Source organism: Scomber japonicus, chromosome 23, assembly GCF_027409825.1.
Source record: "Scomber japonicus isolate fScoJap1 chromosome 23, fScoJap1.pri, whole genome shotgun sequence".
Classification (NCBI taxonomy): Eukaryota; Metazoa; Chordata; class Actinopteri; order Scombriformes; family Scombridae; genus Scomber; species Scomber japonicus.
In genome coordinates this window covers 17979244-18006875 of record NC_070600.1, presented here as the reverse complement: position 1 = coordinate 18006875, position 27632 = coordinate 17979244, and the positions used below count along the sequence as shown (strand labels likewise).

The window sequence follows — 27632 nt, the reverse complement described above, 5'->3', positions numbered from 1 at the left end:
AAAATCTGGTGAACTAATGAGAAAAGAACAGACACTTCTTGTTGTGTAAACCTGCATGGCTTCTCTGGCTTCCCACATAAAAGCTCTGCAAATGAGCTAATGGGGAGATAAGGAGGATTCCCCTTTTTTACGGCAAAACAATGCCTGGCTCACCTCAAATAAAAGCATCTATTAAGTTGATCCAGTCTAAAGTGAGACAGTCACAGCTGTAGATATTGAAACCAGTGATCAGTGCAGATGCTGTTAAACATTTGTTTCCTGCAGTGTACAGAGAAGTCTTGTTGGAGGATGAACTCGTTGTACTTTGTGTTATCTCTGCACTGCAGTTATTTCACTGGCAGTATGTTTAGTGTTGATGAGATGCCACACAATAAAGCAATTCAGTGAGGAAGAACACCAGAGATGTCAGCGGAGGGGGGGGAAGCAATCCATCAAACCCTGCTGTGAAAATCTGAGTCATGCCTACTGTCATATTAGTGTGCGTGTGTGTGTGTGTGTGAGTGTGTTAGATAAAGATACATAAGGGCAGTGTGTAGTGCTGTCAGATGCAGGAGAGGTCCAGGGATATGAGCCATTCTGGTCATTTGTGAAGCTTAAACGAGCAGCGTCAATCTGTGAAACTACTATAAAACAGACTGTTCGTCATCTGTCTGCATAGCAGTTGCTGAGCATTACTAATGATTTGAACCCCACATTGTACAGAATGCTACTGATTGCCTTTGAGTGCCATTTGGTAAACATGTCAAAGGTACTTCCTCAACTCTAATGTCCTCTGTGTCTCTTCAGATTGAGCAGAGCAGTCTGTTAAGTCCCGCACTAAGCTTGTCGTTCTCCCAGAGGAGACACGAGTATCTACAGCTCTGGATTGATTTGTTCCTGTGGAGAGCACAGGCACCAGCCAGCATCCTCCAGCTGGCAGCACGCAGCCCAGAACAACGATGCCTCTGCAGGAGAGCTCGCTGTCCTTCTCCTGCTGAGCTCCATAGTTTCACTCTCTGTTTTCTATTGCATCACTTTTCTGTCAGTTTGATGCATAAACCTCTACATGTGTCGACAATTTATACATGCCAAAGGCTGTTTGACCTTCTGCTCACAGCAACAGGAGCTTAGTTGAGGTAAAACGCAGACAGAGTCACACCTGTGGACATGTTAAATCGAGTCTAATGAGAGCTGAAATGTTTAATCCAGTTTGAAATGAATCATGACATTTAATGCTATTGTTACTTTGTGTGTATTGTAACATGATGTATGTGTGAAAAACCATGATAGGTGGTGTTCTTGACTTTCACAAGGCTGGTAAAGAGTGTGAAGAGCCAGCAAAATGTGAGAAAAGGGCAGCGATACTGTTTATTATACTGTGTAGCAAGTTTTTACCTGTTTTTTGTACCTACGTACTAAGTGTTATTTCCTAATCGCTTATGCATACAAAGAAGAGAAAATGGCTGTTATTCCCTTCAGGCTTTGAGACCAGGACAGTGTTTTTTTGTACCTACTCATAGAAATGTACCTGTTTCCATTGGGAAAAGGGGGGAAATTTTGTACACTTCTTTCGTTTACATGAGTCAAAAAAAGCAACATATGAATCACAGGATACAATGATGAGTGAATACATTTGGTGGATGATTCATTAAACTGATTTGCCTCTAAATCTTTTGTGGTCACTTTCGTATGACTATAGTATAAATACATGTTAGTTTTGATTCATTTGCCCTTTTTTTCTGACTTTATGTGAAATACAATGTGCAAAATTGCCCATTTCAAACTAAATTTCCAAAAATTTCCATAATTGTCCAGGTCACAAAAGCCAAGGGAATAACAGCCATTTTCTATACTTTTTAAGCATAAGCAATTAGGAAATAACACTAATTACCCTGGAATAAAAATGGTGTTACGTAATGTTATTCAATATACATGCATGTATGCAAATATCATAAAATGTTGTTTAGCAAACTGGCTTGTAAAATCTCTCTAACATTTCATAAGAGGACTAAGAACTTTATGTAAGTTCAACAATTATGAAACCAAGCATCAGAAGAATATATGCCTGGTCTGCACTGACCTCTAGTGGACTGATGGAAAATGTACACACAAGTCATTTAAACCACCAGATGTTCTAATCAGCCAGCTCCAAAAGGAAACCTTCAGTAAATATATACTGTGCATTTAAAAACCCCATCCACCATCAAAATCATGATGGCCAAATCCTATTTCTTTCTTTTAGTATTAACTGCAGAATCTCAGTAGGCTAATCAGATGCCCCCATGTGGCCAAATTGAAACACTACAACAGGGCAAACATTTGAGGGGGAAGCTTCAAGTTTTCAGAAAAGCTTCATGTCTATGATATGAATAAGAAATATGAAGTGTTTATATATTAATTGGATTGATAACATGTATTTATCAGGCTTCTTTAATGAAGTATGTGAAAAAAGAACTACCTTGATTTTGCTGATGAAGGCCACGAGGTGCAGCTGAGAGAGAAATCTAGACAATGGGCCTTGAGGTAAAGAGGTACACATTACACATGAAGTTCAGTTTACTAATCATAAGTCTGTGAAAATGGTTGTATGATGACACGAGGCTCTGGAGTGAAATCGGTAGAGGTGGGTCTTTGAAAGAAGTAGGCATTTAGAAGACAGACGAATTAGTCTAATGAAAAACATTGTTACAGTTTCATTATGGAAAATGTAGGATTCAGTGTTTCGGGGGTTTTGACCAATAGCCTACTAGACAATAAAAGTCAGGTTATCGTCTGCTTTGATTTTGGCCTTTTCTTTTTGAAATTGTGCCTCTTGTGAGTCAATCAAAAATTAAAGTGAATATTTTGTTCTTATTGTGAATAAGCATATTTCTCAAAGCGTCAAACTATTCATTTAAATTGGATATGAGCCATCACTAGTTTCAGCATTTTCCAATATCTACTTTAAACAGGATTATACTGTGTTATAAACCACTGATTTTGTGCTTATATGCAGCTTATAAATACCAGTCAGGAGAGTCAAGTAAAAGTGCTATCCATGCATGTCATCCATACATACCATAGGCTTTGATAAAAACAAGAAACTATTAATAAATCACACAGCAGCATATCCTAAATGAATCTTTTATGTGTCAAGATTTTCTTTTATTTGACAGCGTTTCAGAATATCATACAGGTAAACAAGATTTTTGCAAAAGTTAATATATCCATAGTGTTGCATTTCATAAAAATAGTTGCTCCACTTACAGTCTTTGTGACCAACAGTACACTGAGTCATATTTATAGAGATATTTGTTCAGGGTCTACACACTGCTATAACACTACACAGTGATACTGAGCCGGTTTGGGTTTTTATGGTGCAGCATGTGCCGTTCAATCAGCGCACACATTTTGCAAATACAACTCTAGATCTCTTCTTTTCTTTTTTTTTTGTTTTGTTCTTTTCGCTTCCCGTAGAAAACTACTTACAATTTGGCTCGATGGACACAGTTCAAATGTGGAAAGCAGTGAGTTGTGCAAAGGCTGAGCAAACATACGCACATATTTATTTAATTTTTTTTTTTTTGCGGCAAACAGAAGTCACAAAAAAAAAAGAAAAAAGGAGCAGTCTGGTTAAGTGGTCATGATGATTCAGTATGTAAGCAGCTTTCACTACCTTCACTCTGACATATGTTAAATTTAGTTTTGGGGTTTTTTTCTGTCATATTTGAACCATCTTCAAGTGATTGAAGGGCTGAGCCGTCTGTGCCTGGCTGATGATTTTCTCAGTTCCCTGGCACAATAATTCATATCCTAAACCCTCTGTGTGAGATTGTGCTTTAAAGTCAGTCTCCTTATTCCTTATGTAATTACAGATTACAATGGCAAACATAATTACTTGTCTCCCTTTGCTCTGTCACTCTTTAAACACTGTTTGCACTTCTCTCACTAGCAGAAGAAGACAAAACTTTTGTTCTATTCTATTTTTTTCTGATAATACTGACTCATTCAGAGGAAAAATGAACACTTCTGCAAAGAAGATACAGATGCTAGTAAAAGATTTGCAGCTCTTAAAATGATCCGCTTATTATTGTATAAAAATGTACAAGAACATAGCTTTCAAAGAAAACCTACAGGGAGCTTTGGTGTGCAGACACACGTCTTAATATCACAGCGCTGACCAAATCGACCCAAAACAAATCAACTGACAGTGGCTGTGACAGGTGCAAACTCTCCTCAGCTGGCCTGGAAATGATCGAAATGTTTCATTTTCAAATAGTGGGTGCTCAGTCAGGTTACAGATGGTTATACGAGAGCAGCTTTTGACATGTAAGATTGATTCTCCTGTGACTCAACATCAAGATTTGACTAATTTAGTTTGGTTTGGGTTTTGATTACACCATCTTATATAAACAATTCTTCATGGAAATGACTAGTGTCAGACCTCATTAAGAAATCAGTAATGAAAACTATCATGACCCAAAATAAACCACTTGCACAAATAAAGACCATCAACAACTCTGGTAATGGACTTATTTTCATACACAAGCTTGTGAAATCAATAATATTTCACCATATCACACTCTTATCTGAAAAAATACAGTTTATTATTTATATCTGTAAAGTTGGAGTTGTATAGCAGCCTGTTTTGAACCCTCTAAAGTATTTTGGAGTTGAACCATTGACTTAAAAGCCAACCTCTCTTGTCAGTCTAAGGCACTCTGCCCCTCGGTATCAAGCAAGCTCCTTCTCTCAGCATCCGGCTGGACACCACCGTTGTGGATTGCTTTGTTCGTTAAGCACAGAAATGAGAAAAATGGATTGACACGACACCCCCGCTGAACTCGGGATGATTCGAGCGCAAATAGACCGTGCAGTCAACCGCAGCAGGCCTGCCCAGACCCCAAACTGCAATCACAGGGCTGAACGGGAGTGTAGAAGAGGGAGAAGTTGGTGTGGTGGAAGTTCTCGTCCATGTCGTGCCACTTTGCTTGACCAAGAACGGACTAGAATTTCCATCGGCTCAACTAAGGTTCTTTTCACTTAAAGATGATCTTATTTACAAATGATCCCACATATTCATATTCATTATAATATATCTATGTCTATAATCATCTGATAGATTATTCAAGACAGATTCAGGCCCATACAGTCTCTGTTAAGGCAAAGTTCTGTTGATGAATAAATTTCATCTCTGCTGTCACTCTTTGTCCCATTCACTCTTGTCAAAAACAGGCAAACCCTCTTTTAAACATTCCATTTCATAAAATAGACTCCATTGTGTAGATATATAAAAAAATCCAACGGCAACCAACAGTTGCTTCCTGTCAGTTGTTTATATCTGATTGTTTGTCCCCCTGTCTGCCGCTGCGGAAATTTGGGGGGGATGGGACTCAAAATGGAGTTCTTCAATGTTTATACATCCCAAATGATTCCCCGTCACGCTACACACACACATTCTGCTTGCTCTTCTGTTCTTTTAAAAAGTGGGTGAATTTCCAGTTCTTAAGGTGGTGGGTGTAAAATATTTCTCAAAATAATTTAGAGTACAGTATCATAAATAAAACTCTAAAAATATGTGGTCCAGATCACCCTGCCCCCCTTGGTTTTGATTTTATGGGAGAACGGGTTAGCGGGGGTGGGGGGTAAAGGGAAGGAACAAGGGCACAGGAAGGCATGAGGATGGTATTTTCATCCAGATGGGGCGATTTAGTTCAGATGAGTGCTGCCACAGCATTCTGGATCACCGTGCTGGACCTGCGGTGTTATCTGCTCAGCGTGGACGTGCCTGTGCGCAGCGTGCTGGGCAGCTTGTCTGATCCAGGGATCTTCCAAGGACCGGGAGAGACCGTGGCCTTCCTCCCTGCTGCACTGCCGCTGCTGGTGCTCTTGTTGGGCAGGCTGGGCCGGCTCTCTCCCAGGTCCCTGTCCAGTTCCCTGGGCCTGGGCTTGCTCTGCTCCAGCTCCAACTGCTGCTGCCCGCTGCTGTAACGCTCCACATCTTCCCTGCTGTTTCCATTAGTATGCGGAAGCATGGAGCTGCTGGGAGACTGGGTGGTTTCTCTTTTCCCACTGGGAAAGCTGCTGTCCCCAGTATTTCTCTCCTTGGACCTCCCTCTGGTGCTTCTGGAAGGTTTAGGCTCTCCGCTCTGCCCCTCCTTGCCCCCGTCCCCCTCAGTAGTGGGCTGCACCCTGTGCCCCTTGTGGGTGGACCTGCCACCCTCTTTCTTAGCTCTGCTGCTCCCACCGGTTGTAGCCGCTCTCCTCCCCTGGCTGATTGGATCTGGATTCAACAGCTCAGCCTTCTGGGGGCTCTTGGAACGCTCTGTCCTGCTGTCTCGTATCACCGGGTCTCGAGGGACGTCCAAAGGCGGCAGGTGAGGTGGGTCGGGGGCTGGGGCCAGATGAGATGAAGGCGATGACATGGAAAGGCTGTCGATGGGAGGGGCTACTTCCGACAGGCTTGGGGAGGCTGAAGGGCAAGCATCCCATGAGGCGGCATTGTCTGGAACACATAATCGTGGAGTCAATAATGCAAAACACAAACACATTCATTCTCTCTGCTTAAAAGCTTGCACACATGCCACTGCACAACCAAACCAAACCGCTAAATCAAAACAAAAACAATTATCACAGCAATCATTCCTACTCTACAAGACGAAAGAATTAAAGTAAACATGAGAGTGGCTCTACAACCTTCTTCCGATCGTGTCACAGGGCAACTCTACTTTTAGTCAACATCAATCTGACTCCCCTCGCTCTTTTAAAGCCCCGGCCAATCTAAAACCTTGGCGGAAAATCGAAAACAGGTTTAATGAAATGGATGATGTGCCCAATAGGGTGGTACTTTAGTGAGAATGAAAACCTCGGGGGCTGAGTGCCCCTATCTCCCTCTCTCTCTTAAGCCTGAAGAACTCCGTATCCAGAGTAGTAGCTGCAGCGAATCTACACCACGCTCCTCCAAAACTCTACTCTCACAGACTGTTAGCTTCTGTTTCTGCACCAATGAATCTCGGTCCCTCAGCCATCAGTCATTTTCAGTGGGGTAGGCAGGGGCCAGAGGCTAAGTTAGCTATCCTAGCACCTTGAGGCTCAATTATAAGGAGAGTCTCATGCAGCGCTGGAGCATATTAGACGCAGAGCTAAGAGCAGCACCGGGTCACTTCTGAGAGCTCTGGAACATAAGAGTCTTTTACCTTTACTTGGTACAATTAAGTGACATTAAGCTCATGAATAGCCCTGCTGTATATGTGTGAATGTACCAGCATGACTTTAAGAAACTTGTGATTACCACCTGCTGCACTGATGGCTTTTCTCAGCTCACTTGAGGCTCCAGTCTCCTTTTAATTCTGTTAAATCACCATTACACATTATATACACTGTGGTATGTTCAGTATTTGAGATGGAAAATTCATTCTTGACCCTTTAAACAGTAGCTACACAAGTGTGATGTGGAAACTTCACCTCCAGTGCACAAACAAATGATGGATGTTTTAGTAAAGAGAGAGACATCTTGTAATTGTTTTTTTAAAGTGTTTTAAAAAGATGATTTCACTTTTTAGTAGAAGACCAGCGTATGTCAGCAGAGTGAATTTGGTGTGTGTCACATCTTGCATTTTTAATATAAGAGGGAGTCAGATTTTGTTAGAAGTTACACAACTAACACAACTAAATATGACTCCCGCCTCTCTCCCCTGTTGCCACTAGTGACAAAAAGGATCCAGATATGTCTGCAAAAAGATTTACTTTGTGTCGCACCTTGAATTGTTCAATTTCGCCCAAGAGGGGACTTGAATTTCGCTTAGTGAAACTCCTCCATAAAACCATCTCCTTCCCAATTTACTATTCATTCATTATTCATTTTCCTGCAGTAAACCGAAGACAATAAGACTGCTTTCAGTAAATATATTTAAACGGAAACGGAGATTGTGAGTATATATCATGAAGTGTGTATGTGTATCCACGTGCAGGGGAGTCAGATTATGTGGGGCAGTCCGAAAATTCTACAACAATGGTCACACTGGAAGAAAAACAAACCAATGAACATGACTGACAACTCCCACATGGCTTTTGTTAAAATTCATTTTGATTTGCTTGAAATTTTGATTGTGTGAAACCAAACCGAACCGAACTAAAAGCAAAGTGCGACAAAGTAGCAACTCATCCACTGATCTGGACCAAAGCAAACAAACCATGGTACATAGTTGGTTGCAGATTGTTTTAAAAGGACCACTTGAGATACGACAGCTCATTGTATTTAACTTTTAATTGTTCTGACATTTAAGTTTGTATACATATCCTTTATTGGAAGAGCTTTTGGCTTTACGTGGTTCATAATGAGTTTGTTTTATGATCAGATGATGTGTGTTTTGGGCTGGTTTCTCTGAGCTTCCAGGTTTAATGCTTTTCATGTAATTCACATGTTTTTAGGTTATGAAAGAGGTCTATGTTTTTGGACTTTTCTTCCTGTTTGTTTGGACTGGACTGAATGGGAGAAGGCTTACGTGAGTTGTTTCTTTTTGAAGATTCTAGCATTGTGTTTTGGTTGCCTTTTACTGGTTAGTCTGTGCTCTGTGTCCTCCCGGTGTTTTTTCCCCCGTAACCCCAGACAGCCTTTCCCTTCACACCTGCCCTGCATCTAGCCTCATTAGCTCAGCCTTTCTCTATGTTTTCCCCCACACCTGCCCTGTATCAGCCTCATTAGCCCTGCTGTGCTCCCTGTGTTTCCCTGCCTGTTCCCCTGTCCAACCATCAGTTCCCCATTCCCTCATTAGTTCAGTTTGCTGTGGTTTTCGGATCAGTATTTGCTGGATCCTCTGTTCTAGTTTGTTCTGTGCAGTCTGTTCAGTTTGTTCTGCTCGGCTTAGCGCTCAGTTTAGCTGTTTTGACCTATCGACTTTGTTTTGCCTGCACGAGCCTTGAATAAACACGTGTTTCTTCAGCCCAACTTTTCCTGCGGCCTCTGCATTTGGATCCACCTGCTGCACTCCATTTAACAATTCTGACCCATTTCCTACATGTTCACGCTTATTTATATGTTTGGAGGCTACTTGCTGTTAATTTCATGTTAATTAGTCTGAGAAAATTACATTCTTGAGTAATCTCAATTTTGGCTCTAATTTCGCTGGGAAAGTCTAATGAAAAACGGGGGTTGCATTATGGGAAGTGTAGGATCCAGAGTTTGGATTTGACCCATATCTTTACTCTCAGCGCCATTACTTTGTGCTCTTTTTTATTTTTTGCTATGTCTCTTGCAGGACACCCAGATTTTTATGGGACTGCATCACAAGTTCTCTATTATTGCTACCTTAGATATTCATAGTTTCATACTTAAATAAAATGAACTTAAAAACATTAAAGTTACATAAGATTTTCCTTTTTTAAAAACCCAACAGAAGGGCAGATGATCATGAAATTGTGTCTGATTTTCTATTCCTCTCTGAGCATAAATGTGATTAACCGTGTAATGTGAATTTTTGGTTGGCAGCAATGACAGATGTCCTAAATAAACACTTGTGAGCTGCTCCTAAAGATAAGTTATTTTTCCATATTTTTCCTCCTGTTTTGGCTTTTTTAGAGAATTTCAAAGCAAAATTCCCAGAAATCTAAGCTCATGCAACTTTAGATAAAGGCACAAAGAATGCACGCAATACCACACATAGACAAGCACACACTTATATCCATGCACATGCCCACAACCGTATGATTTTATGCCAACAATACACTAATTATATTCTTGTTTTCCTGACATTCAGTTTGCATTCAGCTGCTCCTTAAAAGCACAGCACAAGACCCTCAAAGAAAAACAACATCCTCCTTTGAACAAGCATGCTAATGTGTTAAATAGTCAAATTGATGACCATAGATGATTCACATAAGCCTCCAGTACGCAAAAAAAAAGTTAATTTCTAAAGATAAATGCTGAATTGTGCTCGCACAAAAGAAAAAGTAGGTTAAAATACTGCTGCAAATTTTAGGCAGCAAGGTAACGCCGAAAGAACACAGAAAAGAGCTTTAATGATGGAACACTGTGTCTTCTGGATGACCGCAGTAAGACTCCCTGTGTCTGTGTACACATTAAATCCTTGCCTGGAAGGGGGCTGGCAGAAAAAGGGTCGACAAGGGAGGAAATGACATCACCCTCTATTTCCTGTGTTTAAGGGCTGGAGGGTGACCACCAAGGCCAAACCCTGATGAATGTGTGTCAGCGGGGGGCTTTAGTGGCTGCAGAGCTCCCTTTAATGCGACTTTCTCTGGAGTGGGATGATGTGAGGAAAGTGTGCGTCGTGCTGCTGCAGGAGCCATAGGAATGAGTGGCGCATTGGGGTTTTATTACGCGCGGTGTCACACAAATAAATGTCCCCTTCCAGGCTCAATTCATGCTGCGCTGAGATTTTGCTGGGTAAATAATCTGCCGCATATATTTCACGTTCATCTCCTCTGGCTGAGTCAGGGTGAACGCTCATATTTCTATATTTTTGGGCCTGTAGGTAGCTGCTGATTTATCTATCGTTCAGGGGGAGAGTTATGATCACTAATTTCACAACCTCCCGCAGCTTGCAGCCATATTTGTTGATCATTTCTTACACAAAAAGGCAAAATTGTCAACCGTTCCGGCTCACCAAATTGTTTTAATATGCTAAATGTGCTAAATGCATGTTGAAGAGGTAGTCACAAAAGAAAAAAAAAAAATCACACGACACACAAAACCACAGCACAAAAAGCCAGGGTTAAGTGAAGAGAAAAACATTCGTATGGTCACAAACCGTGTCTTTAGAGTGGCCCATTAGGAAGAAATAGGGGGAGCCATGCTTGTCACTTTTCATGCACATGGAGAGACTGGAAGATACCATTCCTATAGAAGGGGAAGTAACAACCTAGACCAATCAATTAGTGATAGATCACTGAAATGGACAGAAGATAAACTGATGTTAGAAAAGACAAATAATTAGTTTTTTTAAACAGTACAGAAATACAGAATAAAGAATATAAAGAATACAGCGAGTATTTAAAGCCAGAAGATATAACATGAATTGAATGCATGCCAGAAAAATGTTATCAAGAGTTGAAGTGATATTAGGTAAGACACTGAAGAGAAAAGAGGTAAGAAATGATCCCAAAGACAAAGAAAGTTGTTGTTGCATGGATACTTACCATACTCTGGGACCTGCCCTGTGCCCCTCTTTAGAAGCAGACGAACACGCCGGCCTCCAGACTTGATCAACTCAATGGCCCTGGCGTGGGTCATGTCTCGTGTTGATTCTCCATTGATCTCAATGATTTGGTCCCCTACCTGGATGTGTGTGACAGAAAATAAAAGTTGTAAACATCTGTCAGAGACAAAAATAGATTTTTCACAATGCTCCCCTGCACAAAGCCAGGCCCATTAAAATGGTTTTCCCAGTTTGGTGTGGAAAAACCTGACTGCCCTGCACATAGCCCTGACCTTAAATCCATCCGACACCTTTGGGATGAAATGGAAAGCTGACTGTGAGCCAGGCCTGATCATCCAACATTAGCGTTTGACCTCACTGACTTGGATGAGGTGAACTTGGTGTGGCCAGATTTCGTACCTTCTTGGTGTGAATTGACTATATTTTGTTCCTGAAGTCATCATTACATGTATATTCAGTACATTTTAATGAACTGATGTATGGATTTAATGTTCAGGTGTACACATATTTTCCCCCCTATTGTGTAAAAAACCCACCATCTTTTCACACATTATTGTGTGAATTGAATTTCATGCTTTCCATCTGAGGCTTTTTCTTATAGTCTCTCTTTGCTTATTAACTAAAGGAAGCAATTTAATAACATATTAATCATACATTACATATAATGTCACGCACTCAATATACTGAATGTAAGTAAGTATATTGGACATTATTTATTAATGAAGGGTTAGGGTTAGGGTAGAAATGTAAAAACAAAATCAAATAAAGTAACATAAGACTGCCCATGCTATCAACTCCATCTGTGTATATCGTATATCTTTACTGTTACTGTGAAGGTAAAACAAAACCAAAATGAAAGGTGTAACATGCCATGTGGGTTAGGGTTTCACATGTAGAACATAGCCAATATGAATGTATTCTGTGCAATTTACTATTTGAATAATGAATCTTTTATTAACTACAAATGACAGAAATGCTAAATTAAAAAACAAATGAGGTGCCATCATCTATGATTGAGTCAATTATTACGTGGCAGGTGTGGAAATGAGCAGACTACACATAAAACAGAATATTAACAAGCCTCTTTTATTAAGGATTTGTGAGGATCAATATGGATCTATAATACATTTGCTTTCCCCTGAGTTTCTGTAAGCATTAATAAGCATTACTAGCCATGAACTGATGTCAGTTATAATTAATTTGGGCAGTAATTTGGACATGTCATCAATGGTGGTCTACTTCTCATGGGGCAGCTGAGGAACAAAGAAGGACACCCTCATGAATACCAATGTACTACCCATTTAAAACAACCATAACTGCAACGTTATGTTAACAGCTAGTTTAAAATTGGCTGGATAATCTATTGCTTTTTTTAGCTCTACACTGAGATTGGGACCAATCCATGATGATTACGAGGATGGGTCAAATGTCAATCCTCCTTCCGTCAAGACTCCCACTTCTCATCCCATCAAGAGACGTCTCTGAGGTTGACTAATGGGGAGGACTCACCGGGAACAGGACAAAACGTGCCAGCCAATTACGTTAACAAATGGAGAAGTCCTCCGGTAATGGCTGGGGTAATTTGAAAGTCAGGAGCGGACTCGAGTTAAGAAAGGGGGGAGTCATTAGGTGTCATTACGGTGGTCCGAGGAGAGGTGGAAGGCAAGGCAGTTTTCTCATTAATCCTCACCTCTTAACAGCAGAGGAGAGTGATGCCATTTTCATCGTTAATAAAGCGGGAACCAAAGTTGAATGGACGGCATGTGAAAGCTGAGCACGAAGAACGTTCAGTGGAGATGAAGGCATTGCTTTTACAATTTGCACAATCCAATTTTATATTGACGTTTAAAAACTTAAGAGAGGTAATTACATGTGCTGAATGATTATCTGTAATAACTAATCACTTTGTATAATTTTCTTAAAAGCTCCCACATTGGCAAATTAACCTTAAAAAAAAAGAGTGTTGTTATTATTCAGCGTTCTTTGTCAAAATAGATTCTTTTCCACCTTTTTAAAGATGTGACAAAGTGCCTGTTAAGGAGAAATGACTTGGCTTAAACTCAAAATGTCAGAGTAACAGCAGGGAGTTGCAATGCAAGAGGGCTTTTTGGTTTTTGCACCTTAATATGTTTCAAAGTGCATCTAAAATCCAAAGTGACAGGCACGTCAAATGCTTTTTAACTAATGTATCACATTTACTTAAGTTAAACACAGATTGATTCCTTTCTGCGCCCAGAGGTGTAGATTTAGATTTGTTGGAGGAAGGATGACAGTATACTTTACACCTTGTTGTCGGAAATCTATTGAGGAGCAAAGTATTGAGTCTCTTTCAATATCTTACCAGGAGTGTTACTCTCTGGCCATTCATCTAAGACAAATTAATGGCATCTTGTATGGTGACTTTAAGTGGAGCTCAAGAGGGATTCCTTCCTCCTCTCCCACCTGAGTCTGAGCCCACCGGACCTCCATCGATTACGCCACCATAGAGGGAAAGTAATACCTCCCCCAGGGGCATTTTGCACACATTATCTTTGACAGGTTCATTACAGATAAGGAATCTAGAGCACACCAAAGGCTATCGGCACCAGGCATAAAGATCAGAAAAAATGCAAGAAGGTGAAGAAGAGGACCAAAAAAAAGAAATAACATACTGTTTAAGTTTCAATATGTGTGGTGGTGTGGGAAAGCCATATACTTTACTTGGATTTGCATTTTATTTTTTATTACATCTACATAAATTTAGAAAATATGTGTCTGCTTTCTCTGACTGAATAGTACAGCAGTGACTGTAATTAGAGGGAGAATTGTGCAGCTATGCAAACACTGAAGTACAATTTAAGTTGGCCCACTTAAATGTTTTATCTATCTTTATCTTTGCGATTATCATCGGCACTAGATGCAGTTGGGAGTTGAGGAGCAGCAATACGGGAGGAGACAAACGCCTGAAAAAAAACGGAGCCGTCGCCAAGTTATTTTGACAGATTATTTTTTTAATCGTATTGGGAGAGTTGCTGTTGCAGCTTCGATAACATCAGACAATTTCAGCGAATGTCTGCCATGTAATCCAGAGCGATAGAAAACAACTTAACCTTCTAAGAGGATGTAATAGCTTCCTTATAGAGCAACTTAACGCCTTGTGAAAATCTTGTTTCTGCTGACCTCCGGTGGTTTAATGTCTCACCTTGCTGCAGTGATGTAGAAGTGTACTCCACAACCATAAGGAGTCCCAGCAGTGATACTTCAAACTTTAAACCCAAGAGAAAAAGTAAAATACTGCTTCTCTAGCCTTGTGTGAAGGTACTTTTTAAAGGAAATAACATCACACCTACCCTCATCCTCCCGTTGCGGATGGCTGGTCCGTCCTCTGCCAGCCGTAGGACAAACAGATCCATCTTGTACTCCCGTCCTCCACGGATGCTAAAACCGAAGCCTTTTACACTCTTCTCCAGCTCCACTGTGAAGAAGTCAAAGTCCTGTGAAAGCTGAGACAAGCAAAGATCAGATAGGATAAGATTCAGTGTTATCTGAGGAGAAAACTGGCTGTTATTAAATGTATTATTGCTAAACAAGGGAGCTGCTCAAAGATATGAAAGAATCAGCTCAGTGTAAATTATACTAAATCAGTAAGAAGTTAAATGAAAGCACTTGTTTTACATATGTGTATGCATGGCACCTTTGGTTTATAAATAGCAACTTGTTACCTGATAAGTAACAAGACATTACCATGCAGAAATGCCAAATAACCCAAATAAATGTTTGCAGCAATTAAATACAATGTCATGATTACATAATTTGTCCAGGAGAAAGATTTTACATGTTTTTTTCATATGTGTCTGTATGTACATATTCATCCTGCTCATAATACTTCTAATCACTCATTACTTTGGTGAGCGATAAATCCAGATTTTTATGAATCATAGTCATTTTGCATCATCAGTTGTACAACTGTAATTCTTGCATCCCTAAAATGGGACGGTTTGCATTGTGGGATTATCCGCAGAAAGTCTATATACCATGGAAGCTGCTTTTTCTCTCTATTATGGACATTTTTGAGGGCACTACATAGCATACATTTCACATCAAGAATTTGAATGAAATGGCAAAAGGTAAATATAATGCACTATATAGTATAAATACTGAGTGATTATGGACACTTAATGTATATATATTGGCTTATCTCCAAGAGCATACTTGTTTTAGTTGTATATCTTGTGTATGTCTATCTTCCTGTACATTTCTATGTGAGTACATTGAGAGCCAGAGTCTGGAGACCAGAGTCAAAATCCTTTTGTGTCCAAACATACCCAGTCAATAAAACTGATTCTGATATAAAAAGGTTATCTGCTTTAGAAATCCAGTATCAGTTGGGCCCTTGATAAGAGTCAGCGATAGGACTGTGAAAAACATCCTTACTTGGACTGGGGGCATTCTGTAGTCTGGGATTGCAAACTGTCTGGCATCAGGGGCTAGTGGTCTGTAGTCCAGCAGCGGCGGGTGTCTGTAGTCAAGCGTAGGTGGCTGCCGGTAGTCTGCCACAGGAGGGTGCCGGTAGTCCACCGGTGGCTGACGGTAGTCTGTGAACGGCGGCTGTCGGATGTCTGGTTTAACATCTTGTCTCGCCTTCACCTCTGACCTGTAACTAACAGACCAATCAGAATGAAAGAAGAACTTCCTGGTGGATTTCTATTACTTTCATCATTACCTTCCGACGTGATACATTACTTGTGTATGTATCAGTGCACCTAGGGTTCTGTGTAAATAATGCTTTCTGACAATTTTCTGCCTATTCCCATACTGACAATGATGGCTTGTTTTGCTTTTCACTGACAGCCATTAAAAATGACCTAAGTGGGAAAATTACACCGTTTTTCCTCCCACATCACATGAAATGTTAATAATAAAAACAAGCTCTCTCAGAGGCAGGTAATGCAGAGTACAAGAGATTTGGATACTGGGTAAAGCAGAGGTAAAAGCCAATGACACTGTAGATTTTGGACCCCTGTAGTTCTTGGTGAAATATTCAACAGATCTCTATAAAGACGCAATTTACGTAAATAATTTAGCAGTCCATAAGAGTTAAGTGATGTTATACAACAAAGTGGCGGAAAAGAATGAGTGAGAGATGAAAAGAGAGAGGAGGTGAAATAGAAAGAGAGAGTGAAGAAGGTAAAAGGAGGAGGAAGAAACTCTAACAAAAGCTGAAGAGGACAAAAAAGTCTTAGAGGAATAAAAAGAATGTGGACAATGGGGATGATAAGGTCTGATACGCTCGTACCTGCATTCTCAGAGAGTCAGTCTATAAAAAAATAAAAAAAATGCTTTGCTGCATCCCAAAGTCAAACTGCAAATCACTGTGCCACAGCGTGAGGACAAAAAAGCTTTTAATATAAGTCAACTGTTTGCCACTACTTCATGGTCTGGACCCTCGTCTGTTCATTGAATTCATTAAACAAGACCAAAACTCATCTATCAGAGCTACTGCCAGAGAGGATTGTAAAATACCACAAAGAAAAAAATTACCTTTGGGCCTTTTCCTATCAAGCAACACATACCTGGAACACTAAACCCACAGAACACAACAGCACATCTCTCTGTTTGTTCTCTAAATCTATAAAAACAGTGTTTACTTGATAATCAAACATGCTGTCATAATCTGGAGTAGTGCTACTGCTTATGTAATTATTTTACTATTTGCTTGCTCTTATGTGCTTTTACATGTGCATAAATTAGCCTGTGTGGGTAAATCAGCCACATTTACATGATAGACTGAAGTGCTCATACTAATTAAGATGTCCCTTCTTTGAAAAAAATAAACTCAAAGCCCTGATAAACTCTGTCTTACCTGCTCTCATGGGTGTAGGTCTGAGGTGGAGGGGCCGGCAGCTGGGTCACAGGGCTCTGGTGGGGGATGGGGTTAGGTTGGGAGACAGGTAGGCTGGGCTCTGTGACTGTTGATGTGGGCAGGGAGGCAGCGACGCTGGGCTGGGTCTTGGGGCTGTGCTGCTGGGCCATGGGGCTTTGCTTCTCTGAGCTGGGGGCTGAAGGGGGGTTGCTGACTTCTAGGATTGAGAAGGAAGGACAGAGTGTGAGACAAATACAAGAACAGCGAGTAGTTCTTAAGCTGTTTCTAACCCGAGTGAGGGTGCATTGATTTATTGTTGGCCACTTGGGGGCAGCACAACAAACTTTAAACACATCATCAACTTTTAAAGTGATAGAGTGAACATGTTGACAGTTTGCTTACACATCCAGAAGACACAGAGCTATATTATAATTCATAATGCAACAGTTATGTTTCTGTCAAGGCCAATGGTGGAGCTGTAACAATTAAATTAATCTTCAACTATTTTGATAATTGAATATTTCAATACTATTTACTACTTCATAACAGACAGAAAAAAACATTTAAAGATGTTAACTCTGTCTTTAAGCAATTATAATGGACCTTTTCACTATTTTCCAAACATTATATAAACAAAATGATTATCAATAAAAAAAATCATTAATTGCAGCTCAGTTAGTTCTGGTTTGGTTTCTACGAGCTCAAAATGAAAATATCTGACTTTTAAACTTTCTTCGTGACCTAATCGCTATCTTTGTCTCCTAGGCAGGTAGTGTTCAGTGGGTCTTTCAGAGCTTCTTGCTGCCTGAAAATAGTATTGATCAGAGTAGTGAGAGTGAACCAAAACAGTAAAGTTGTGAGCCTTAAAACCCGAGCGGTGAGCTGAAATACACTAAAAAGCTCAGTAAAGCTTTTTAGGGGAGAGGGGGAGAGGGGGAGAGGAACTGCAGAATGATGTAATGTGGGTTTGTCCTCTTTCACATTACATGTAGTTATTTGATCGATTGTTCATATAAAAATATTGATTAGTGCAGCTTTATTTTTTTTAAAGAGCTATGCCATTTCCAACCACCATCACATCCAAATCACAATCATTAAAAGCAAGGGGAGAGGCAAAACAAGTCAATATGCAGCTCTACATATTGATGAACATGAAAAAAGGAGGTGAAGTCAAGGAGACAAACCAGACACCTCTTTCATTTTTTAAACAGATATAATATTAGATTTGTCCATCTTTTAATCAAATCATGCTTTTCATCTCATGAATTATCTTTCATAATTTCAATCGTCTGTTGTGATTGGCTTTAAGTCTCACAAGATTAAACATTTTATTTTCCAACAGAGACCAGGCCCCAAAGGCATACAACAAAGTACAGAAATATCATTTTTAAACACCATAGTAACAGTCTACTTTGTGTTACTGTAACTATTATAAGAGACAGCAGCTCTGTTAAGCGTTTGCATGCAAAAGTGTTATGGAAACAGCCTCAGTGAACAGAATCTGAAGACCAGCTGAACACAAACTCATGAATGTGACAGAAAGTGACAGTTAATCTAAAAAGAATCACATTATGCAAAACTCATATTACAACTTTCATTTAATAAAGCCAATTCAATTACTGTCATAAATCATTGTCTACCCCAAAGTATTGCACCTTGGAGTCCTCATCTGTCATGTCCACATGAAGTGTGTGTGTGTCCACGTGTTCTCTCACCGTCCTGTGGTATGATCCTCAGGGTGACGCTGAGGCCCGCATCCTTTATCAGCTTAACGATATCGGCGTGCGGCATGTTGACAATGGACTGACTGTTCACAGCCAGTATCCTGTCTCCCACCTTCAGCTTCCCGCAGCGGTCGGCCGGGCTGCCCTCGATGATGCGGCCAATTTTATGGGGCACAGCTGTTGGAGGATTCAGACACAACACGCTGCAGGTAAAGACACGGTCAGCAGCAGACAGGAGGATTATGCCTGTCTGTGCTCACACAGCACTCACTCACAGACTGACTGACTATTTCTCTGTCTCTCTCATTTTGCTGTTCACCCCAGGCTTACGTAAGGCATCCAGGTTTTTTCATGTGTGTGGGCGATGCGCTGATGCTCACGGCAGAATACCAGAGATGTGTGTGACTGACATATTGTGAAGGGCATGTATAATTGAGAAGACAAACCAAGAGCTGCTTCACGTTTTATTGAGCCATGACCTGTTCTCATACTTAAGTTCACATTGTTGCTCTCATCGTGAAGCTATCTAAGATTATCTTGTAGTTTACATGAGGTTAAGAGCTTTCATTCAAGCACTTTAAACAGTTGTTATACAGAATACAGGATGACTGATAATGCATAAGCATCTACTTGACTCTGTAAAACACCACTAAACCAATCACTGTACTTACTGTTAGTGGTGGTCGCCTCGGGCCGGTTGAGCGAGCTGATGATGACGAACCCGAAGCCTTCACTCTCCTTTCGATTAATGATGACATCACTGGGCTGCGTGTTGGGGGTCGAGGTGCCGTCTGAAGTGGCGGTGTTGCCCATGGGTGCCTGGGTAGTGCTGGTGCTGTTGCCATATGTGAAGTCACTGCGTGGGGAGCTGTGCTGCGTGGAGACAGAGCCGGGGCTGCGGCCGTTCTCCGGACAGGACTCACCTGTAGAGGGAGGTAGAGAACTGAGCAGGCAGCTGATCATCCACACATGAGACAGTGGTGAAAGAAGTTTTCACTTAAGTACCAATACAACAATGTAAGTGAATGCCATTATGAGTAAGTCATGCATTCAACATCCATCTCAAGTACAAGTAAAGAAGTTGCCCCTATGAGTGATATATTATTATATATTTGATGTATTAATGCAGTATTTTAAGTGTTGGAGGTGGAGCTAGATTATTTATAGTTAAGTTTAGTCTTGAGGGTTGCAAGATAAATGTGAGGGGCTATGAATCTAATCTTTCTTCTTTTTGTCAAACATTAGATAATTTGACCCCTTTGTGCTTCAAATAGCTATTTAAATGAAACCATCTGAGAAGTTTAGAGAGAATATTACTTCTGGAGGAATTGTTAACGCCTCATAAACATCTGAAAAAAATCCAAAGATAAAAAGGATGGAATAAATGTTTAATACTTTATTTAACGATTTGTTATATTTTATAAAAGCTTTTTTATAGAAAGTCAATCTGCAAAGTAACTAGCCACTACAGTTGTTAAATTTGTGTAGTGGAGTAAAAAGTACAATATTGTCTTATACTGAAATGTAGTGCAGAACTGAATTATAAAGTAGCAGCAAATGGAAATACTGAAGTAGACAAGTATCTCCAAATTGTAATTAAGTATAGTAGTTAAGTAAATGAACCAACACAAGCAGCATTTTTAGGAGATCAAATGCCTGTCAGTCACTAAATCTTCTTATTTAGAAATCAAGGCAACTTAAGATTCCTGCCACTCTTTGCACTTTTGTTTTAATTAAAAATAACCAGTTTGATGAATTATTTGACAAAAAATCAATGTGATGATGTGTACGTGCAAAAACAATTAATTTTACAGGCGGCAGTACTCTTTCCTCTGTACGCCCCCTCCTCCCCACACTCCCTCCCCCCCAAAAAAAAACTGAACAAGCTGCTGCAGAATCATCCCTCTGAAGAATCAAGAAGCAAACACAACACGGCAACACACAAGACAGGGGAAGCAAAAGAACAGTCACAATGTGGTAAAACACATCATTAAAATGCAGCGTGGTGTCAATCCACCCAGAGCCAAATTCGGCTTCTTGCACCACCTCTAGCCTTTTTTTTTGTGTGTATGCATTCTGGCATACTGAGCGATCAAACCCCGCTGCTGCTGTTGTTGTTGTGATAGCTGGCCATGAAGCAGTTCTGTGGTTTTTCTGTATAGCTTAACATCTTGGATCTTAAACTGTAACTTCAATTTACTGATATGACATTATAGTGAGTTCTGGCATTGTAAAGATACAAACCTACATGTGGTATCTTACACCACCAACAAGCGCATAGAAAAAAAATGGAAATACTCAAAAAAAAAAAAAAAAAAAAAAAAAAAAAATGGGAATATGAATTGTATAAAATGTGGGGGTGCAGGCGCAAGTATAAGCTCAGAGCAAAGAGCGCAGTCTGACACCTTGCAAAGTGCCAGTGGGAGTCAGACAATTAGGATGGAAGTAAGGGCCGCAGAGGAGGCCAGGCATGAGTCAGGCAGTAGCCTTTGGTGAGAAGAAATTGACAGAGAGGGCGGAATAGAGTGGGATGAAGTGGATTGCTGAGAAGAGTGTGTGAGCGTGTGTTTTGTGTGGAGAGGCAGCAATAATGAGAACAAGGGGAGGCTGGCATTCACTAGAGGAAGTGTCATCCCAGTTTCCAGGCTCAAAAGGTGCTGAGGTAAAGAAGCTTGAGTAAGGACAACAGTGTAACCGAGTGTGTAAGAACAAGAGTGTGCTAATGTGCTTTTTAGGGAGGCTTCAGTGTAATTACTCAGATAGATTAGCGCTTCACTTTTCTGACTGAGTAAATCCCGTTTCCTGAATCATTAAAGGGTAAGAATGGTATAGCGGTGAAACGGAGAGAGGCGAGAGGTGAGGAAGAAACAAGGGGAAGAAGAAAGATAACATAAGAATTCAATAACATAGAGGACAAAGATGTGAGAGATCAATTCAGTGTGTAATCCAATATCCCAAAGCTGTTCTGTGCAGGATTTACTGTGTCCTTTAAAAGTACACCAAAAATAGACTTTATCAGTGAGCAAGGAGGCGGTTTATCTCAACTTCTGACTCGCTTCATCTATCATCAATTTAAAGGATAAGGCCCGGCAGTACTCTTAAGATTTTTGTTATTGTCAACAAGTCCGATGAAAAATAAAAAAATCAACAATGCAAGACTCTATCTCTCTTTTACTTTGTGACTTTCTCACTTCCCCCCAAAATTTTTAAAAACAGCTCACAAATATAGAGATTGTTTTTAAAGGCTCAGCAGATTCCTGAAACAACTGGGCTCTGTAGTTTGCTTTTCTCTTTTTTTTTCTTTATTTTTTTTTATTTTAGAAAAAACAAAAAAAAACAAAACACATAAAAAGGAGTAGATAGGGGATTTTTTATGGCCTATTTTCAGCCATGGAGTTGTATAATTAATTTAGTGGAGTAAAAAGAGTTTCCCTCTGGGGTTAAGTGAAGTAGAACTAGAAAGTGCCAGAAAACTCAACACTCAAGTAAAGTGCAAAAACCTCAAAATTGTACTTGAATAAATGTACAAGGTTACTTTCCACTGTTGCACATAAAGCTAATTATTGGACAGACACAAGCAGGGTTTTTAGGGTTAGGGTTATCTAATCAAATCAGATCAAATACGGTCAATATTCCTGACACACTCTGTGCTTTTGTTATGTCTAAAAAAGTAATTACTGAATTACTTTGGAAAAAATCCAAGCATGATTGTTGATGAAATTGTTTGTTGGAGACTGTTTTCAGCCATGGATTTATATACCTTTGGTGCTCTATACAGTAGCAGGGTGGTGTGTGTAGGACTGATTAGAAATAATTTACAGTGGCCATGTTCATTGTAATGAAGGAATGTGTCACCCACTGTACACTGTGGCCATTTAATAGGTTGAGGACAACAACTGAGCTCTATGGCACAAAAGGAAAAAACTAAATCAGGCTTAAGCTACACAGATGGAACTTGTTAGTATGATAAAATTCACTGTTGGTTCACTTTGCATTTGTCATGTTAAAAAAGTATAGAATATCAGCAGCTACATCCTTTATAGAGTCTAAATATGTCTCAGTCATTCATATATGTTGTAAAACTGGACAGTGATGGCCTCATGCTGCACTGTGGGGTGTAAAAACAACTGATTTAGACTTACAACTGATCACTAATGTGCTACCCCAACATGCTGTATAATTATTATATGACATTATATCCATGTGTCTGTGTGTCCCTGTGTGTATCTTGCATACTACCGGACCCATCAGCCTAATATTATTTGTGCTCTTTTATGACTGTTTCCAACCTCCTGTGGTTGCAGTGATTCACAGTTGTTGAGAAACCTATTTTATAACATGTTTTATTCAGCCACTGACCGCTTACTCCTCACTTCTCTTAACTGGCTGGTGGGAGTGGAAAAGCATTTCTGGTGAGGCTAAAAACACAAGTCTGCTTCAGGTCATATTTTGGCCTTTGTTTCGGGTCAAATCCATAAAAAAGTTTGGCCGCATCTTGAACCTGAACATCTGTAGATTAATTCCATACTTGATATGTTATAATACACTAAAGTTATATGACCTTTGCAGTTCTTCTTTACATACTGCCTCCATATTAGTCAGCATGGTATGAATGACAGCCATTAATGAATGAATAGATAGAGAACTTCCTAAAGATATATGAAGATAAGGCTGACATCATTCCAGTTGGCCCCATTAATAAGAGGGATCAATTCTTGCTAAATTGGGACATCTGGCCTCACAGACACGACCACGAGTAAGTAACCTCAATTTTAATTAATTGACCTAAACTGTCTTTTATAATTTGTGCAATATAGCAAAGGTGAGACCTCTACTAAGCCAGCAAGATTGTTCACTCTTCTTGACTACTACAACCCTCTATATACTGGCCTAACAACAGCAGCCATTGCACATCTACACACTATTCAGAATGCTGCTGTTTTACACAACCTCTACTGGCTCTCTGAATTTTGAAGAATTGATTTTTATTATATTTCTATTTTTGATTTAATAGATCTTTTTTTTTTAGCTTTTAAGGCACTACATGGGCTAACCCCCTTTTATCTCACAGACACTCTATTGTTTTATGATCCCCCACATCCCCTAAGAGCCTCCACAGCTGCTCTTTTAATTGTTCCCAAGGTCGCCACTAAAACTTTCAGAGAAGCTGCTTTTGGCTGCAACGCCTCAAAAATATGGAGCAGTCCACCTTTAAATATTAGACTTGTTGACTCAGTGGACAGTTTTAAATGACAACTCAAAATAGTAATTTAACATAATAATATAATATAATATTATAATAATTTTAATAAAGCTTATAACCAGAAACTGTTTTAATCTTTTATGGTTTGTTCTCTATAAATAGTGACACTCATTTTCTCCCTTCCTCCTTGTGTATGTGTATGGTTTAAAACTCATGTTTGTGCTTTTTCTGCTGAATTGTAAAGCACTTTGAGCTGCATTCTGTGCATGAAAGGTGCCATATAAATAGTTAATTCATTCATTTATTCATTCATTACACTGTTCTATGCATCTTTAAGAAAACTGAGACTATAAATGCCCCTAGACACACCTGGTGGACATCTGAATGCACTCTTCTAGTTATATAATCTTCTACTACACAATCTATAAAACAGTAAATCTTTAAATAGCTTGTTCAGTCACAAACTCAAATACAGTGAATTATATAGCATATAATTATAAAATAGCACAATAATATAAAATTGAGAAAAGTGGCACTTTCTTTCATTGGAGAAGCTGGAATCAGACAATGTTTGAAACTTTTCCTTTAAATGTTTGACGATCAACTGACTGTTAAATTAACTGTTTTAGCACTAAAGTTATATTATTTTAAGAACAAACCTTTGACTGTATCTGTTTTTCTTACCTGTTGCTTGTAGTCTCCTCCTGATGACCAGATTCACTTGGCCATTTCGCGCCGCCCCGTGCATCAAGTCGATGACGTATCGGTGTGGCTTCCCCACCACTGGAATCCCGTCCACAAACAACAGCTCATCGCCAGGCCGCAAACGCCCGTCTAGGTCCGCCGGGCTCTTCTCAATGATCGCTCCAATCAAAATCTGTTATTAAACGTAGACTGTTACATACAGGAAGTAGGGCTCCGATAGGTTAAGATACCAGACTACAGTCAGTGGGTGTCACATGCAGTGGGTGTTAAGGTGGTTGTTATCTGATACTGTACATAATCAATAATATAATATTGTTTTGTTACTTTCACAGACAGCAAAAGACACCAAAGCAGCCAGAGCCATCACTCTCTCAGGGGTCAAAGGTCAGGGGTTAGGTGTACGTAGTGTGTGTAGTGGGTTAGAAAGGAGAAAATGACAGGGTTCCACGCCCATCGCCATACGAGCCTTCTCACGCGTCTCCGGACTCACAGGCTGCCCGGCCTCGTCCCCGCCCAGGACTCTAAAACCGAACCCGGACTTCTGTCTGCGCAGGTGAACTTCGATGTCCTGGTAGTCGGCTCCTGTAGCAACATGAACACACAAAATCTCCTCAGCCTGTGATGTTTGTGGCTCGAGAACAGTTTGTTTCTTAAGTGCTGTCCCTGCAGAGATACTCTACCTGAGGAGTCCACAGGAAAAATAGTCCTCGGCTGGCCGGATTCTGCATAGAAAGGAAGTCTCCGTAAACAATAACAAATGGGCAAATGTTGTACACAGACACCCACAAATGCACACACACAGACAAATGGCACAAAAGAAAACACACACAGTCTCTCATAAAGGCGAGAACAAGGCAGTAAGACCCTGCCTCAGCATTAATGTCACGGCAGAATTTCAGCATCATCCATAAACGTCAGGAAGTGCTTACAGCGTGTAATGTACCCGTCTGTTATTTACAGTGTGAGGTGGGATGCGAGCACTGATCTGCAATCAGGGGCTTCACACAACGCCATGATCTGCAAAGTAGTTAAATGAACTCCACACAGACAAGAGGCTGCGAATGAAAAATTGATTCCAATTGTATCTGTTTTATTCACACGGAGCACTCTGCTGGGAGTCAGCAGGAATGATGGGAAAAGAAACAGTGTTCATGACTACAGACAAAAGGAGTGACACAGCGTTATTACAGGAAACACAGCGCTTATTGTAAAGATATCACTGGTTTCAATGGTAGATTCAAGAAAGAGTTTGAACATGCAAATGTTTTGAACAAAGTCGTGCTTTTTGAACTGCAAAAATCATGTGGAAGGATTTTAGATTCATAAATTTGACAATAACAATTTTACCTCAAGGTCCATTTGGTAGTGGTTTAGAGCTTTTGATTTTATCAGATGACACATTTTTTGCACTTTAAAGATGTTTTGTTCATGTTGGCTTTAAAAAAAACTGAAAACACCTCCACTGGTGCATTGGAGGGAAGCACAACCTGAATGTATTAATGATGAATGAAAAACCTTGAGAGCATGCGCACGCACACGTACATGCACACGCACACGCACACGCACACACACACACACACACACACACACACAGCCATTTTCAAGGTACTTAAGTCAAGAAGGCATTGTTTCTTAAAAACCATCAAGATTAGTAAAATAATAAAGTTTTTGTAAATATCGGGAATATTCATTAAGTGCAAAAGAAAATAAAAGGAAAGAAAAAGGAAAAATTGTACTATTGGTCAATACCATCACAGCATAAATGTACTGAATCATTAGCAAAGTGCATTCTTGAGCTTTTGCTACCACTTAAATGACAAATTGATACAATCATTAGAAGAAATCATGATAGCGGTACCAATGCCAGTGCCCTTTAAGTGATACCAATACCAGTAGAATACTTAGTTTGGTGCCTTTTTATTCTATTTCATTTGATAGCCATCATGTGAGTGGAAGCATTTAATTGTAGAAAATGCCACCACTCAACCTCACCATCACATATGGGTTATAGCTGATGCAGTAGTGGGCTAATCACATATTGCACTAAATCAAAAAATGCTAAAAAAAACTAAACAGTCTTTTTTTTTGTAGATCTGGCTGGGTACAAAAATCAAATGCAGGGATCACATGCACGTATCATTTGGCTGGTAAAGTTTTGATACTGCTTGGTACTGGGTGTCAGATACCTTTCTCATCATGAGGAAACATTTAAAGAGCTGGTTCATCCAAATGAGAAAAAAACCTATCTTTGAAATGCCTACTTCCATTCCAGTACAATGCAGGTGAACAGAATCTAGTTTGTGGTTTTAAAAAGTTACAAGAAGATCGTCCCTGTTACACTGAATCCACTGAAATCTGCCACTACCACTTGATTTAGGAGACATAACATATGTTTTTGTATATCAAGAGATGTGATCTTTTAATCCAAACTATTTACATAACTTCTGACTTCTATCACGGGTCAAAGAACGTTAAAATTAACCAACATTAGCAGTTTGCTCATAGTGCCCACTCAGGGGCCAGTAGCTCGGGGGGTTATGACTCTACCAGAGAGGTGACACCCGACTTCACCCACTACAGTCAGAGGGGCAAATGGAGCATTCCTAAACGCTGTCTGCGACTATTCCCTGCTCAGCCTCACAAGACCCAAATTCTGACCTTTATTGAAGGGAAGGCAACAGCGACCGCTACACTGCTATCTCTGTGTCCTCTGCTGAAGAGGAGGGAGAAACGATGAGACACAGGAAGACGAAGAAAAAGGGATTTGATACGGAGACTTTCTGACAGCCACGTCCTCTTCAATAACAGGTGACTTACACTAACATGACCACCAGTCCTGTCTGTGAAAAGTTACAGCTCTCACGTCAGACATGGGAAGCTTGGAAACTGACAAGATACTGACAAACATAAACACAAACCAAGACTACATCCCTATTTTTAATTATGTTAATGACAAATTTTAACTTAATAGCATGTAGAGCCTGACTTAACATACTTTATATAAGCACAGGGCTGTAGCTACCATT

At 40.0% G+C, this 27632-nt stretch overlaps 1 protein-coding gene across 1 annotated transcript in view; it reads right to left on the bottom strand.

The window, feature by feature from the left end:
• Positions 1-5626: 5626 nt before the first annotated feature.
• Positions 5627-27632, bottom strand: part of magi2a (membrane associated guanylate kinase, WW and PDZ domain containing 2a) — a 228452-nt gene continuing 206446 nt past the window's right edge. The window contains exons 13-22 of the mRNA XM_053343945.1: positions 25287-25328; positions 25073-25188; positions 24586-24778; positions 19370-19621; positions 18690-18875; positions 16975-17191; positions 15546-15771; positions 14462-14614; positions 11113-11251; positions 5627-6463 (exon numbers count right to left, since the gene is read on the bottom strand). Coding sequence (XP_053199920.1) covers positions 5724-6463; positions 11113-11251; positions 14462-14614; positions 15546-15771; positions 16975-17191; positions 18690-18875; positions 19370-19621; positions 24586-24778; positions 25073-25188; positions 25287-25328 — 2264 coding nt within the window. The 3' untranslated portion in view covers positions 5627-5723. The remainder of the gene's footprint in view (positions 6464-11112; positions 11252-14461; positions 14615-15545; positions 15772-16974; positions 17192-18689; positions 18876-19369; positions 19622-24585; positions 24779-25072; positions 25189-25286; positions 25329-27632) is intronic.